Source organism: Takifugu flavidus, chromosome 2 (genome assembly GCF_003711565.1).
Source record: "Takifugu flavidus isolate HTHZ2018 chromosome 2, ASM371156v2, whole genome shotgun sequence".
Classification (NCBI taxonomy): domain Eukaryota; kingdom Metazoa; phylum Chordata; class Actinopteri; order Tetraodontiformes; family Tetraodontidae; genus Takifugu; species Takifugu flavidus.
The window spans coordinates 6,374,165-6,389,897 of NC_079521.1; the positions used below are offsets into that span (position 1 = coordinate 6,374,165).

Genomic DNA, 15,733 nt, shown 5'->3' on the forward strand with positions numbered 1-15,733 from the left:
ATAATCTGAGGGTTAAAATGAAAGGGCTTTATGTCAGGCTGACTTCCTTGATCAAACTTGTTGGAAAATCGAAATAAACAGGAACTTGTTTTCTGCCATTTATCTACTTGAATCTTTAACAGGAATTGAAAATGGTGAGTAGCGTCTTCCTAATCACACTAACAAAGGAGTGACCCTATCCCAGCAGTCACTGAGTGAGAGGCCAGAACACACCTGGAAAGGTCACCAGCCCACCCCAGCACACTCACACTTGTGCCTAGAGGCTGTTTAGAATCTCCAATTAATAGAGTCTGCTTATTTTTGGAAACTGAAGTTCCTAAAGAGACCCCACAGGCACCAAAGCCATTACTACTATATACTGTATATATACAGTATATGTGTGTGTGTGTGTGTGTATGTATATGTATATATATGTATATAGTAGTAGTATAGTTTTTTTTACTCACAACCACTTTGAAACGGAGAATGTTCAGGTGTGGTGCCTTGTCAGTGTTCTAAATGTCACCATAGCTCAATTTCAATAGACTGGTAATCTATCGATTGGCACTAATTTATGGTTTTGTGTGTCAAGATGAGCCGTCTAAAACAAGCTGTCCACTTCCCTTTTAAGAGCTCAATTGGAACTCATTCTAAAGACCACACGCACGCACACACACACACACACGTCACTATGAGCTAATTTACTCCTACCACAGACCATTTAGACCATTACGGAAATACACACACACAATTCAATGACACTTAATGCATACACATCTTTCCCATGGCTACACCAGTCCATCACTTCCTACATATCTCTCTCCATTCTTCTATACCTCCTCTCACCCTATCAGCCAGTTTCCGGTTGATTTATATGATACGTGTTGAAGCTGCAGTTTCAGTAGCTTCCTGTGTGTTTCAAAGGGACGTTTAATTTAACATCTAAAGTGAAAGAAGAAAATTAAATTGACCCTCTACTTAATGAAAGGGGACTTTTGTCCATCTCATCTCAACATCCTAAGGAATGAAAAAGCCAGGCATCAAGATCACAATATTATATTGTCGATCATTACGATGCTTTTGGGCCACGTTCAGTATTTCATGGTTCATGTGAATAAAGTAAGATAAAAAGTAAATGAATTAAGTGAAAAGTAAATGAATAATGTAAGAAGGCAGCTTTTCAAGAACCTGGATTTTTAAAGTCAGTGTTACTGTTTCTCTTTTGTCCGTAGCTCCAACAGGACTATCTCCACCTCGCTTATATCCAGTGAATGGAACTTCCATTCTGATAGACTGGGACCACCCGGCCCAATTCAACGGGCCTCAACCGCTATATCAGGTCTGTAGGGGTATTGGCTGAACTAACAATTTTATGGTTTATGGCAGTCCATTTTATAAAATCCTGTAAATATTTCCTTAACATGTCGCCATTACAAGTCAACAAGCCCTAATTACCCTTTGCTTTGTTGTTTCCAGCAAAATAATTAAATCCTTAAATTTTATGGAGATTCTTCCACGATCTGTTTATTTAAGACCCGACATTATTTCATTCTCTATCAATTCTATAGGTGGAGAGGACTGATGTCTCTTTGTCTGAGCCACAAGATCCCGTGATTAGGGGGACCCGATTCCCTGGAAACAGTTACCATCAGTTCCCAAGTCACACGCTTCCGGTCAACAGGGACTTCACAGGTAAGGCTGCATGTGCATATGTATGTAAATGAGACTGCATAAATACATCTGTTGTGGCTCAGGCTGGAAATGTTTCTGCTTCTCAGTGCTCAGACTAGTTCTGTTCCTTAAGAATGACTTCTCCAGTCATCCTAAAGGACAATTTTCTTTCTGTTTACCAGCATCATTAGAGGGTTGAGCTGCACAGCCAAACATGTTCTGCTTCATCTGACAACATCACCCAGTCTGATGCTCCTAATTAATGAGTGCTGATACTAATCATTGGGATTTGAACAGCCAAAGCTCTTTAATGCCACTTGAGATTACATCACTGTCCTGCACAAGCCTGGTGTCACCAGTTATTGTCTTTGTCGGCGTTTCTTTACCTTTTTGGTCATAGCAACATGGTTTTGTTGCTTTTCATGTTAAATGTTGAAAGAAACGTAGCAGTTTTTTGCAGGCAGATTGCGATTTTGATGACTGGGGCGACTTTTAAGGAGTGTTAGAGGTAGGAAGAGACAGTTAACAAAGAGTTAACAGTTAACAAATTCATGAATGATGATTAAAGGAAACCATGTTTTTGTTACTTGAGATTAATTGATGGCCGTGCTAAAAGGAAGTGAATTTCACTGTGTTTGACCATTAAAGATAGAATAAGGAAATTGTATGTGGCTTATTTTATTTCTTTTTATTTCCTTAGTTTCTTTGCATACAGCCCCTCCCCGCCCCGTAAAGGATCATTTTTAATTGTACTTATAATTTAGTTACGTAAAGCTTAAAGGTAGATAGATATTGTGTCTGAATATTGCTGGAAGATAAATGATTTTTTTGCTATTGAAGGGGCCTCTCTTCTTTTCTACTATGCTCCTTCATAAAGAGTAATGGATCAGACAATAACTTAAAGACCGGATCTATTCTGCTTCAGGAATGTGTCGGCAGTCCCCAAACCATCGCCCTTTTACAACCATCAATACTAATAGCATCATCTACAGACAATTATTCCCATCGAAGCGCATGGAACAGCGAACAAATCAAAGCCAAATTGGATTATGACTGTAATGCAGTGTAATGCCCCCTCGAGAGTCAATTGATCACAGAGGGGAGACTCGTCAATTGTGGATATCTTGTGGAAACCCAGTGACTCCAGCAATGACAACTGTATCTGGAATCTGGAAGCTTTTGTTAAATACAAGGTTCCTGTCAACTTGTCCACAGAAAACAAATATGTTTACCTAATTTCTTCCTTATAGGTTATCCAAGTCATCGTGATCTATTATTGGCAGCATTAATTTCTACTATGGCAATAACCTTATCAACAATTCATCCTAAAAATTAGTCAGTCTGTTTCTTAAAGGAGAATCTTTCATACCCTAAACAATCTATGTATTAAACAAAATTAAAGATTACAATGTGCTCTGTAAAATCAGATGATATTTGCCCCTTCACCTGCCATTTTATGGCCTCTTAAATAATTTTTGGCTAAAGAGGTTGTTTTCCACGTGCAATTATTGTGATAGAAATGGACGTTTCCATAAATGATAAGTCCGCTCAGATGTGATTAACGATGCTTCTTAATGCTGAATGAGTTTAGAGGTCAGTGTTTACCACACTGAATCTTACTTTAGATAAAACGGCATTAAAACCATCTGCAATTATGCTGCGCTTATGAATAACCTGTAAGTGCTTGTTTCCATAAATGTATGCGAATCCATTCGTCTTATCTGTAATGCCTCTATATCTAAATGGGATATCCTACTCTCGTTGTTAATCTCAAAATTTAGAAGTCTGCAGTTGAGAGAGGAACACAGTATTATTTGATGATCTGGTTAAAAGGTTACTGGTTCACCATAGGTTATAGAGTCCTCTCCTCATTTGTAACTTTTAAGTATCATAGCTTAAAATGCTAAATTATAGAAATGAGAATGATGGGCTGCTCATAATTTCACTAATCTAGATGTATTTCTCCCACTCAGGGCAAATGGAATGTAACATTCAAATGCGGTAAAAAAAAAAGAATGGGCAAACAAATAGGCTTGGAAATTTTCCAGACATGTCTAATAGAATACATCGCTGTATCACTGCTGCTGCACAACTGGGCAGGAAAAAAAGGAAATGTTAAATGATACAAATTATTTTCCCTTAATTAATATGATTGATTGCCAGGCTTTGACGTTGAGAGGAGAGGGGGAGAAATGTGTGAAGGGAAAGTTTGCACAGACATCATTAGTTTTTCTCCATTTAAAGATTAATCAGAAGAGGCTGGGCTCTTTAATTCTGTCATTTGTATATTTAATGGGCTGCTGCAGAATCTATGAGTGTAATTAGCTAGCTGCCGCGGTCTCATTAATACGCAGAGCCCTGATTAATGCCAGCACAGAGCTAACATGACTGGAGTTATTCAGGTTATGTTGTGCAGATGATTGCACACATCTTCCCCTGTTAACTGAGACAACACAAAAACACACACAATACCACCTAATCACTTAAAAATCCAATATTGTAAAAGCCCAAATTTCGCTCAAAAAGTGAACAATGCTTCACAGTTGACGGTTTGTATAGAATTGTCTTGGAACTGAGGGAATCGCAGGTATCCGTCTTTATAAGACAACATCTCTAAGAAAATACTGGCTGTTACGTTGTATGGTTGCTGTACCGTCTCGGCATTTACGGGAGCCAGCAGCATGTATGTAGCTGTCATGATGTATGTCCATCTTTTACTGCTGATGACTTGAGAGTAGCTGTCTTTGTGAGGTAGCACAAATCCTGTGGGGAAAGCAGAGAGACGCGATGCTGAGAATGAGCACTCTCACCCATGTCCTGTATATTATGGAGAAACAAAGGGATAAACTAGGAGCGAGTTCAAGACCAGCAGACAATTTGCTTACTTGTAAGTCTCTTTCAGATGTTTTGATATAATTTGATTCCTTGGAAAACAGCTGCAGATTTGTCTATAGAGGCGTTAAACAGCTGTACCCCGTATGTGGGAGGACTTTGTGTCCATTGTAATAAAGAATTATTTTATGTGTTGTATGTTTTACAATCACTATCTAGAAAAGGGTTTGAAATATAAGACAAAGAGGTGAAGGGGACGTCGACAGAAAGGTGAAAATTAGAGATGCAGGGACAGAAAACACACTGAGACGATGAGAGGACGAGGAGAAAAGAAAGGTCAAGAAAAATACCAGGAAGGTTAAAAGCAATGGGAATGAAGAAAGGAAGCAATGGAAAGATCAAGAGAGTGCGACGCAGAAGGTTAAAAGGAAAAAATGAATTGTCAGGTATCTGTCATGACTTCACCCGTCTCTGCAGTGACAAGGTCATGAATGTAAATGACGGGTGCCTGTTTGATGTACAGGATGGAATGTAAGGAACATTGGACATGTATGAGTTGCTTTCAAGTCGTTCGCCCCAAATTCCCCACAAATTTAAGAATTGATTTAATGGGAACATTTCATATTGATTTTAGTAAAAGGTCCTCTTGCTACACCACTTCAGGTTCCACAATTAATCAGTTCAACAAACAACTTTTAGTGGGTCACATAAATGAATAAGCTGCTCTCCATCGCACTCAGGGCTTTCTTTTTTCTTGAACTGTTTAAATTTTCCATCTTTTAAATCTTCTAATTTCCATTTTATGTTCTCGTTGTGTTGGCTATCCGTGATTTAGCTTGAGAAGCTTCACTTCTTTATGAACATCACAATGAACCTACATGACTCTCAGCTTTAGGCAGGTTGATAATAAAAGTGAATCTAAATCTGTGTTTTAATCCCACAGGTTTAACAGTGAACTCTGAGCTCTCCTCTCATTAGTAAACGGCTCCAGATTAAAACAGAATTTAAATGTGTGAAAACTGGCAGCAGTGAAATCTGCATTCATCTTAAGCGGTCCATGTAACTGTTTGACTTCTCTCTATGTTAAATTAATTCACATACAAGCCATTTTGCTAAGACTGGCTTCTACTGAACCCTCGGCTGCCTCCATTCAACTCCTCAGATCTTCCCACACTTCTGTTCCCTACAGAGACGCACAGAGCTGGGTGATGTGCACACAGTCAGACATGCACTTTAAATCACGTCCTCTGTGTCATTATGTGGATCTAGTAGTGGATTAAGATCCAGTCTATGATCCACTATAACATAAACAGTGCACAGTGAGAATTCAGAGGACCTATTCATTTCCCACGTTGATAACTGAGGGAGTTGGGGGAGTCAATATAACAAGAAACTTGTAGTTCCTGTTCTGAAGAATTTTCATGGAGTTTGTATCATTCCCCCTTTTCTACGTTGACTGTAGAATCTAAATTTTGTGCTACTTTTGTGTTTCCTATTCACCTCAGATCTATAACACTTTTCACCCAATAAAACCCCCATACAGTCACATGTGAATAGTAATTCCAACGGTTACCTGAACAGAAGTGGAAATCCTCAACATTAACATTGTGCTACAAAAATTAGAGTGGGCATTTACATTTCAACCAAGTAATGATTCATAAAGGTGATACGATTTTGAAGGAAAATATGTAGTGCTGTCAGAAACATGTATGTTTTCGTGACTCGTGTGTTTTACTGATGGTGAAACATGAAATAAAATAAATTGTTTTATGTTGTTATATTAAGCTTTGTAACACAAACTCTGGCTCCCCGGTGTTATTAGGTATTGAATTGAGTTTCAAGACTCACTCCGCAGACGGTTTGCTGCTCGCTGCCTTCTCTCCAGGAAACCAAGAAGAGTTTGTGGCAATTCAGATCAAAGATGGACGGCCTTACTTCCTGTTTGACCCACAGGTATGTCGTCTATGTCACTGCTGAGGAATGTGAGCATCGAGCGCTTTAATATTACAGACACACACACCCACGCACAAACACACACACACGAGTATTTAACAAAAGGATGTATCCAAACATCTTATAACTTAAGCAGTCTTTATTTATTCATTTCACCCACTTGACTAACTTGCTCACTTTTACCTGTCTTTTTAATTTTTCTTCTGTCTACTTCCATCTTTGCCTTGCTCTCTTCTCTTTTCTCCTCCCTCCTTCCCCATCTACCATTTTCTCTCACAATTGCTCTCATCTAACAAATGTGATCTGTAGCCCCTCATTGGTTTCTGTCAGGGAGGCTGGGAGAGGGGAAAACTTTGAAAGTGTGTCAACGTTTGAATTGGACTGCAATTAACTCATTCCCTGCAGTCAACGTGCATGAATACCAATTGCAGGCTAATTAAGCTTTGCACACATACACACACGCACATACACACACGCTCCTTATCCAGCCGTACAGACACATGTAGAGGGGTTAAAGAGTCAACGACTTCGATGATGAAAGTGATGATGAGAGATGATTATATATACTTCCACGAGGCCACCAACTAATTACACACCCAGACAAACACACACTTATGCTTTCTTTCTTCATCACAATCACTATCAAATTCTGGATCAGAATGTAACCAATGAGTTCTATCTGTGTGTGTGGAGGAGTGTACTATATGTCTCAATTGATCCTCATTGGCTTGTGTGTGTCTAGCTGTGAATACTGTGAGATGGTGTGTGTGTGTGTGTGTGTGTGTGTGTGTGTGTGTGGTGTGTGTGTGTGTGTGTGTGTTTCTTCTCCAACTGGGTTGATTCCTTTGTTTAGGCTACTTTGCGGTAATTAAGAGTGGGAGTGGTGTCATGGCTTATTAGCGTTCCCCTAGATACATATAGTTGGGCCCATTACTTCCCCTATTAGCCTGTTGAGTTATCCTAATGGGATTACCAGTGCAGGGGGGGTAATATAGCATGACACAGGAAAGTCATACGCCCATAAATATGTGCACATGTGGACTGCCACACATGCATTCATGCAAAAATGTTTTCAAAGGTTTACATTTACTTGAACTTTCAGGTATATACCTGTACAACAAAGAAGTGAATTTCAAATGCATTTTCCTCTTTCTTAGATAAAAAAAATGAAAGAATCGTTTACAACAAACTGACTCTGTCCTTCAAGAATAGATCCTTCTGTTGATCCAGTGGACACACCTGTATTGTGTTCATTTTAAGGTTCTAAAATCTGAATAGGAATAACATTTGGGACCTTCCAATTGTATTATTAAATTCCAATATATCTGTATATTTATCCCTGCATCCTTTCCTTTATTTAAGTCCATAGTGATGAGATCCAAGCACAAATAGAAGAAAAGCCATATCTGCTGTGATTGTATATATTAAATTGTCAATGCTGTAGCAAATTGTTCATTGTTATATGGAGAACTTTATCTTTATGAGTGTTTCAGTGAGTCAAGTTTTTGCTAAGCCCACTGTCACTATCCCTCAGGTGAGGAAGTTGGTTGGGTCTGTGTGTGTGTATGTGTGGGTGTGTGTCTCAACAGACGGAACTCCTTCACTTATGGGCTTGTTAAGTAGAGCTGTCTAGTGAAGGCAGTAAAGATGTCAGAGGCTGATGTTCTCTGGCATTTATACATTTATTGATCTCTTCATTAAATCTTCGCCATGCGTGTGTCTGAGTAGATATCTGCTGTCTGCGTGCACATCCTCCCCTTTTAATACATTACTTGTTGCCGACTTGCTAAAAGCTGATCAGAACAATGATGTCATACTTAATAGGTAGCAAAAAGGCCTGTAACCACACTTTGATGATAATATCCATGTTTGTGTCCTTCTGAGGATTGTGCGTCCATGATATGTGTCACTGACCCTGATGTCTGACATTGTTTGTCCAACATGTGGACACAGAATCAATCATTTCTAATGTTAGAAAGCAAACTCTTTGATGGCACAGATGTGAAAAGGGTCTGGTTTCATCCAGAGGTCGCAGATTTATTTAAGTAATTAAAATGCAGTAGTTGTGTGACCTGTGGTGATCAGAGTAGAGAATCAAGCATTATTCAGTCATGTCACATTAATGTATGAGTGTTAACACCATCTCCATACTGTGAACATGCTTGTGTTTGTGTGTAGGGATCAGCAGTGGCGGTGACTGTGCAGGGTGATGGAGGACGCCGCTACAACGATGGGCGATGGCACAGCATCACGGCAACAAGGCGAGGGGCCGTGGGAACAATCATTGTCAACAATCAATACAGAGGTAAGTGCTCTCATATTCATACCAAACACAGTGTGTATGTGGTGTGTTTTTTATGCTTCTCTCTACATGTGATGCATCTGCGTTTATTTACGGTGTTGTAAGTGTGTAAATCCCTCAGCTCTGCCTAGAGGTATTAGTCAGGTTAATCCCAGCCACTCTTTGTCTGATGAGAAAAATACTTCTTCACAGACAGAAACTCACCTGTTTTTATCAGATGGTTCTTTCTCTCCTCAGCATCTCAATTATCCATCTCTCCTGCCCTTGCACACACAAATGTCTGCATTTGTTGGCCTTGTTTTGCTCTTTCGATATTCAAAGTTCACATTTGCTTCAACATAACGCCGCAGATTCACAGACTTGAGAATCAAATCAAATCAAATCAATCTTTATTTATATAGCATCTTATACAATTAAAATTGTTTCAAGGTGCTTTCCAGAATCCCAGGGCCTAACCCCCAACAAGCAACAGTGGCAAGGAAAAACTCCCCTTTAACAGGAAGAAACCTTGAGCAGGACCAGGGGAGGGGAGTGGAGGGAGAGGAGAGGAGAGGAGAGGAGAGGAGAGGAGAGGAGAGGAGAGGAGAGGAGAGGGGAGGGGAGGGGAGAGGAGAGGAGAGGAGAGGAGAGGAGAGGAGAGGAGAGGAGAGGAGAGGAGAGGAGAGGAGAGGAGAGGAGAGGGGAAAGGAGAGGGGAGAGGAGAGGAGAGGAGAGGATAGGAGAGGAGAGGGAGGGAGAGGAGAGGAGAGTGGAGGGAGAGGAGAGGAGAGGAAGAGGAGAGGAGAGGAGGAGAGGAGAGGAGGAGAGAGAGGAGAGGGGAGAGGAGAGGAGAGGAGAGGAGAGGAGGAGAGGGAGAGGAGAGGAGAGGTGAGGAGAGGAGAGGAGAGGAGGAGGAGAGGAGAGGGGAGAGGAGAGGAGAGGGGAGAGGAGAGGAGGAGAGGAGAGGAGAGGAGAGGAGAGGAGAGGGAGAGGAGAGGGAGAGGAGAGGAGAGGAGAGGAGAGGAGGAGAGGAGAGGAGAGGAGAGAGAGGAGGAGAGAGGAGAGGAAAGTCACAGAAACACATACAAAAATACACTATTTATGCAAGCCGCCGGCCGAGTGGGTCAGCGGGGCCGGAGGTCATCACGCAGCTCCGAAGGCGGCGATACCTGTAAAGGAATACAAAGGGGGGGGAGAAGCAGAAAAACTATGCAAGAATCAGCATAGTCTACTTGAGGAGAGGAGAGGAGAGGAGAGAGAGGAGAGGAGAGGAGAGGAGAGGAGAGGAGAGGAGAGGAGAGGAGAGGAGAGGAAACCATGACCCAGTGGGGTCACAGAGGCCTGTCAGGTGATCATGTTTCTGGACCCCGGCAGCCTTGGCATATAACAGCATAGCTAAGATGTTAACCTAATGATTAGACGACCCCCTAAGTATATCTTTGCGATGTTTCTCAGGTGAAAAAAGGCACTTCTAGAGACTAATTTAATGTGTGAGTTGAAGGAGAGATGTTGATCAAAAGTTACTCCAAGATTCCTCACAGAGAGACTAGATGCTAATGAGATACCATCTAGAGTGATCATGTGATCTAATCTATTCCTGAGAGGTTCAGGACCAAACACCATGACCTCAGTTTTTCCTGAGTTAAGGAGGAGGAAATTTGAAGACATCCAGGACTTTATGTCTTTAAGACAGGTCTGGAGCTTCACTAACTTCTATGTCTCCTCTGGTTTCATGGATAAATAAAGCTGAGTGTCATCACCATAACAATGAAAATGTATCCCATGCTGCCGAATAATGTTCCCCAAGGGAAGCATGTACAAGGTGAAAAGGATTGGTCCAAGTACAGAACCTTGTGGAACTCCATGGAGAAGTAAATGCTGTAAACTGAAACCTTTAGTTTTGCAGGGACCATGCTTATGACATTTCTCACCATATCTGTTGTTTATGCTGTATGATGATCCTGCCTTTGCAGGTAGTAAATCAGCTTCCAGCGGCAGCATTATTATTGGTGAGAACACAGGAGTGTTTATCGGGGGACTTCCTGAAAACTTTACCTTGCTAAGGGAAGATCCAGGTAAGACCACATCCACCAGTATTCTCTGTAACAATGTTATAATTTGTCACCCTAATTAATTGCATAGTTTATTTATTTTTCCCATTTCAGTTATCTGGGTCATCTGTGTGCTTTCCCTAATTATCATTTAATCATATATGTATTTTGTTGCTCTGTACACATACAAAGTCCTCCGCAGAGACACGTGTGAGACAATTGTCACAGTTTAGTTCATGAGAAGTCTTCTTGTCTGGCAGGTGATGCTCGACTTGTGCCTCGTGGTTTCTCTGGTTGTCTCAGAGATATGAGGTTCCTGACTGACAGCCACTCAGATGAATGGGAAGATCTGGACTGGACAGCAGCCACAAGGAATGCGGCTTCATATGCAAGCTGGGAGGGATGCCCCCTTCAGTCTGTGGATGGAGCCCATTTTCTGGGTCACGGTAGTATTTCTTCATACTCTCCCGTTTCATCATAATGAGGTCTCATAAAAATACAATATAATATTGATGCCTATTATGACTGAAACACTGAAGAATACTGTCGGTTGCACCATCATATTCAGCACTTGCATATGAAAGCAAGTGTTCTTACCTGGGTGTGAATTGGAGTGACTCATTGTTCACTGACCACAGTGTCTGCAGGGGGACGCTTGTTGCTGCCGTTGCCAATATTGAGACTATTGTTTCATCTTGATAAATGTGATGATGAGTTAATTGGCTGGTGTGAAAGATCACATCATTACTTTGTAACCATCTATTCGTCTTCCCCCTCTACTGTCACATTTAAATATTTGACAAAACATTTCATCCCTAAATCATCTTCACAGGTTTCTAATAGTGTCTTCATGCTCCACCCAGCTTCGTTGAAGCTCCCACTCCACCTTACTGGTTATTTTCTGTCTGTTGCAGGTTATTTGGAGATTGATGGAGATGTTTTCAGAGGAGGACAGGATTTTGAGATTTCTATGGAGTTCAGAACCGACCAACTGAATTCACTTTTAATCTTTGCATACAACAAATATACAGAAGATTTTATGCTGGTAAGATCAGATCAAATATGTTGAAATTTATTCTTTAAAGTGTCCCTCAGGAAGGAGGAAATTGTGTATTTTGGTTGTGTGTTTGTAGGTGGAAATTGAAGCAGGCCTGCTGTCAGTCATTCTCGCTGCTGATGGTCACATGACTGAACTCAACATGTGGGTGGGGCTTAGCTACTGCGGCGGAGATTGGAAAAAGCTTTCACTTGCGAAGCGCGGCTTGCTTATCTTTGCTGCAGTTGATGATTGGGCAGAAGAGGTGAGAGGAGAAGCGGCCAGACTGAGCGTAGACTCTGCGTTATACCTGGGAGGAGTACCTATGGAGCTCCACCATCCTGCATTACACAGTCACAGACATGGTGAGATGTACAGTAAAGTAAAGAAAGCACACAGTATATTTTTTTTTCTTTGACAATGTAGGCAATTAAATGGATGCCCAGGATTGACCCAGGTTGTTTAGTTGGTTTTGCAGCTAAATCCATATTTTTAAACACATACGCCTTCTTTCAATCCCTGGTTTTGGTACATTCTCTTTTCTTTTTTCATGAGAGTGTCTTTAGTGTTGTGTGTGTGTTGTCTTCTGTTCACCGTTGACCTTGGTTGGTCCACTGGTGCCAAGACAGCATTTAAATTATCTAATAATTAGTGTTAGTGCTGATGGCTTTGTGCTATTGCATCCAGGTTTAACATAAGGCTGTTGAGTAATTAGATTTTTTTACAAAATAAATTGATCAAATTAAATTTATCATAATGACATATCATTTGTTTCTGAGTGTATTTAAAAATATTTGCATTTCAACATCTCAACATAAATCTGTTAAATAACCAACATTTTAGATACGTACGTGACATTACAGTAACACTGACTCAATTAAACTCTTTATTGTGTTCTTTTTAAATACGGGCACACATGACTGAGCCTCTCTTGAACATCTGCAGCACCAAATGGCCCAATCACAGTTGTATTAGCATTTCTGCAGAAGTCTGCAGAAGGTTATGGTGAGCAGCTCAGAGCATCATTACCTCCTGAGATGTAGGTCCAACTCAAAATCGTAACCTGGCGTACATGAATTTTTACTTTCCTGTATTAGACGATTAATTTTCAATGTGAGCTGAACGACTTTGAGGTTTTATTGTAACTTTTGTTACATGTTTATTACCTTGATATCCTATTTTAGTAAATTAAAAATCAAAGAGAAGACAGAACACACTTCTGACATGTTTTTCTTATTCAATTCTTTACCTCAGGCTTGGGGGGTTGCATAAGGGCCCTGATCATACACAGCGGTGAAACAAACCCTCCCATCAGTCAGACTATCGATCTTAATCTCGCCTCTCGGCGCTCTCTCCGAGTGTACCTGGACGGATGTCCCACCAGTGAAAGCCGCTACAACTGCAGAGGAAACGATTCAGTCTTGGTCTACAGTGGGAGAACGCCATCAGCCACAGATTCTACTTTACAGCCTTTCAGTGGTAAAGATGTCTACTCATTTAGATGCATATTCATAGGTTCAATGATTAAAAAGTGCAATTGTCATCACCATGAATGTTAAAAAAAATGAAGTTGTTCGACCTCTTTCATGTTACATAAACTAAATGACGTTTCTCTTTCTCGTCTCTCCTCCTGTCTGTTAACACAAGAGTACTTGTACAGGTTTGTAGCCATTGCTACAGGAGGGTGGGCAGCAGGGCCTTGGCAAAGAAGTCGCAGCCGAGGCAAAGGTAGAGTGTGTACACCTGTGTGATGCAAATCCTCACATTCTAAGATGGTGTGAGTTTGTGAGTCTGGGCTGTGTCTCTATTCACTATAACTGAGGATTTCCCTCAAAAGTGTTGAAACATTGGTGATATGGAACATTTCATGTTTGTTTGGACACTTAGATGTCTAAAACCACCTCTGTGTCAAATCTGATACTTATTTAACCCTTGTGTAATGTTCATATTGTTGTTACTCAGCCAGCGTTTGTAGGTCTGATGGACCCATTGCATTTTGTGGCTTTTAATGCCTCACAATCAAACACTTTTATGTTAAAATACTGAACAGATGTTTAGCTTCTCCCAATTACAAGCAGTATAAACAATATATATGGTTAATATTTGCCCTTTACCTTTGTTAGGTCACATTTATAACTTAATATTTAAAACATAATAAAGAAAATCAATTAAAATCAAGATATGAGTGGAAACAAATTTACAAGTGAAGCAAGGTTGTTCAAAACTACTGACTTTTATTTCTTTGAACTTGAAATTTAACCCATTCAGGTGCACAACACAAGCTGGGTCCGACAGACCCGAACACCACACAAGGGTTAAGCCGCTGGTATTACATGTGCCTGGCTGCATGAGAGATTGATAAGGCCTCTATAAAGGGCATCCCAGTAAAAGGCTGTTAACCCAGAATGGCCCGGGTGGTCCCCCGCGTAATATAAAGCTGCTCGTTAGTAGCGAACGATACACTGGCAGGTCTCGGTGTACCATATATGAACAGAGAGAGCCATGAAGTAGAGGGAGGGTGAAAATAAAACATTTGGAGGTGAAAGGAAACAGAGGGAATTGAAGAACCAGGACTGAGAGCACTGCACACCAGAACATTTGTGCCTGTAAATTTTCCTTTGTGTCCTACATCATATTTTGATGTTTACAGTGGCTGCTTGTCCAGAGGGATGGGGTAGAGGAGAGTGGAAGCATGAATGAAAACAGGATATTAGGGTGGGTTTTGAGGCAGACAGATGAACAGAGAGGCTGTCAGAAAGAAGAGGATTGCAAAAGAGAATGACGGAGACTGAGTGCTGAGAAATACAGCCCAGACTGAATGTCTGGCTGCATTAATTCAGTGCTGAAAAAGTTACTACTCTCATAAATAGTGTTTATGCTAATAGGGAGGTTTGATTTACTGGGCCTATTAAAACAGAGGGAATCCATTTTTAACCAAATGTACTCGACCTATTGTTTTGCTTTCTTTCCTTTTTTACACTTTTTTATTGTTATCTTTCCTTTGACTTTTATCCCTCTTAACTTTACGTATTTTTAGTGTTTTTTCATGCTGTTGTTTGGTTCAGTGGTTTCTATCTGTCTAATATTTATCTCGCTAGCACCAAGATCTGTCCCGAGTCCCACCGTGGTGCAAATCTTGGATGGATTCAGTGCCACGGTAAGCTGGTCACCGCCCAGTGGTGACATCAGAGGACTGATTGACAGATATGAATTGAAGGCCTATAACAGAGACCAACCAGAAGTACCTCCTGTCAAAGTCACGTACTCTCATGGAGAGTTCACAGGTACATTACCTGAATGATCAACCAGCATTTTTCTGCTGGTTTTCAGATTGCTTTCATCCACCTTTCTCACACACCCAGAGCCATCAAAAACCACTATTACACTATTATTATAAAGTAGTATGATTTCATAGTTTATAAGTTGATCTTAACTTGCAGTTGAGATTTCCAAGCACATCACTATATGAAAACACATTCTTTTTTAGCCACTTCTCTCTTCATACAAACACATACACACTGCCTCTCTGGCAAGTCCCCAAGTTTAGAAGACCATCTCCATTGGATAGCAACACTCAGGACTACCCCAGTGATGTCATACCCTGGCACCACTCCTCTTCCCGCCCTCTTTTTTTTTTGCTCACTTTTCGATCTTTCCTCTCGTCTTTTATGATGATGATAATGTCTGCTTGCGCCGCTGCTATTCGTCCCTCCTCCCCTCAAGTCTTCCATGTCTCCAGGCAAATATGAAGATGAGCTCTCTGTCTCCGTCCCTTGCGCTCTCGTTCCCTCCCTCTTTCTTTGCCAGACATTAAGTCCGCCACGATAAGGCTTCTTGTTAATTTATGATGGCCTCGACACCTGACTGTAGAATTACACCAACGGCTAAAAAACACAGAGAGCAAATGAGGGTGTAATGGCAGCAAAGTGG

At 40.9% G+C, this 15,733-nt stretch overlaps 1 protein-coding gene across 1 annotated transcript in view; it reads left to right on the forward strand.

The window, feature by feature from the left end:
* Nucleotides 1–15,733, forward strand: part of ush2a (Usher syndrome 2A (autosomal recessive, mild)) — a 133,011-nt gene that overhangs the window by 41,775 nt on the left and 75,503 nt on the right. Inside the window, exons 27-37 of the mRNA XM_057012385.1 lie at nucleotides 1,212–1,318; nucleotides 1,548–1,671; nucleotides 6,305–6,435; nucleotides 8,614–8,740; nucleotides 10,690–10,791; nucleotides 11,028–11,213; nucleotides 11,682–11,812; nucleotides 11,901–12,168; nucleotides 13,058–13,282; nucleotides 13,451–13,531; nucleotides 14,902–15,087. Coding sequence (XP_056868365.1) covers nucleotides 1,212–1,318; nucleotides 1,548–1,671; nucleotides 6,305–6,435; nucleotides 8,614–8,740; nucleotides 10,690–10,791; nucleotides 11,028–11,213; nucleotides 11,682–11,812; nucleotides 11,901–12,168; nucleotides 13,058–13,282; nucleotides 13,451–13,531; nucleotides 14,902–15,087 — 1,668 coding nt within the window. The remainder of the gene's footprint in view (nucleotides 1–1,211; nucleotides 1,319–1,547; nucleotides 1,672–6,304; nucleotides 6,436–8,613; nucleotides 8,741–10,689; nucleotides 10,792–11,027; nucleotides 11,214–11,681; nucleotides 11,813–11,900; nucleotides 12,169–13,057; nucleotides 13,283–13,450; nucleotides 13,532–14,901; nucleotides 15,088–15,733) is intronic.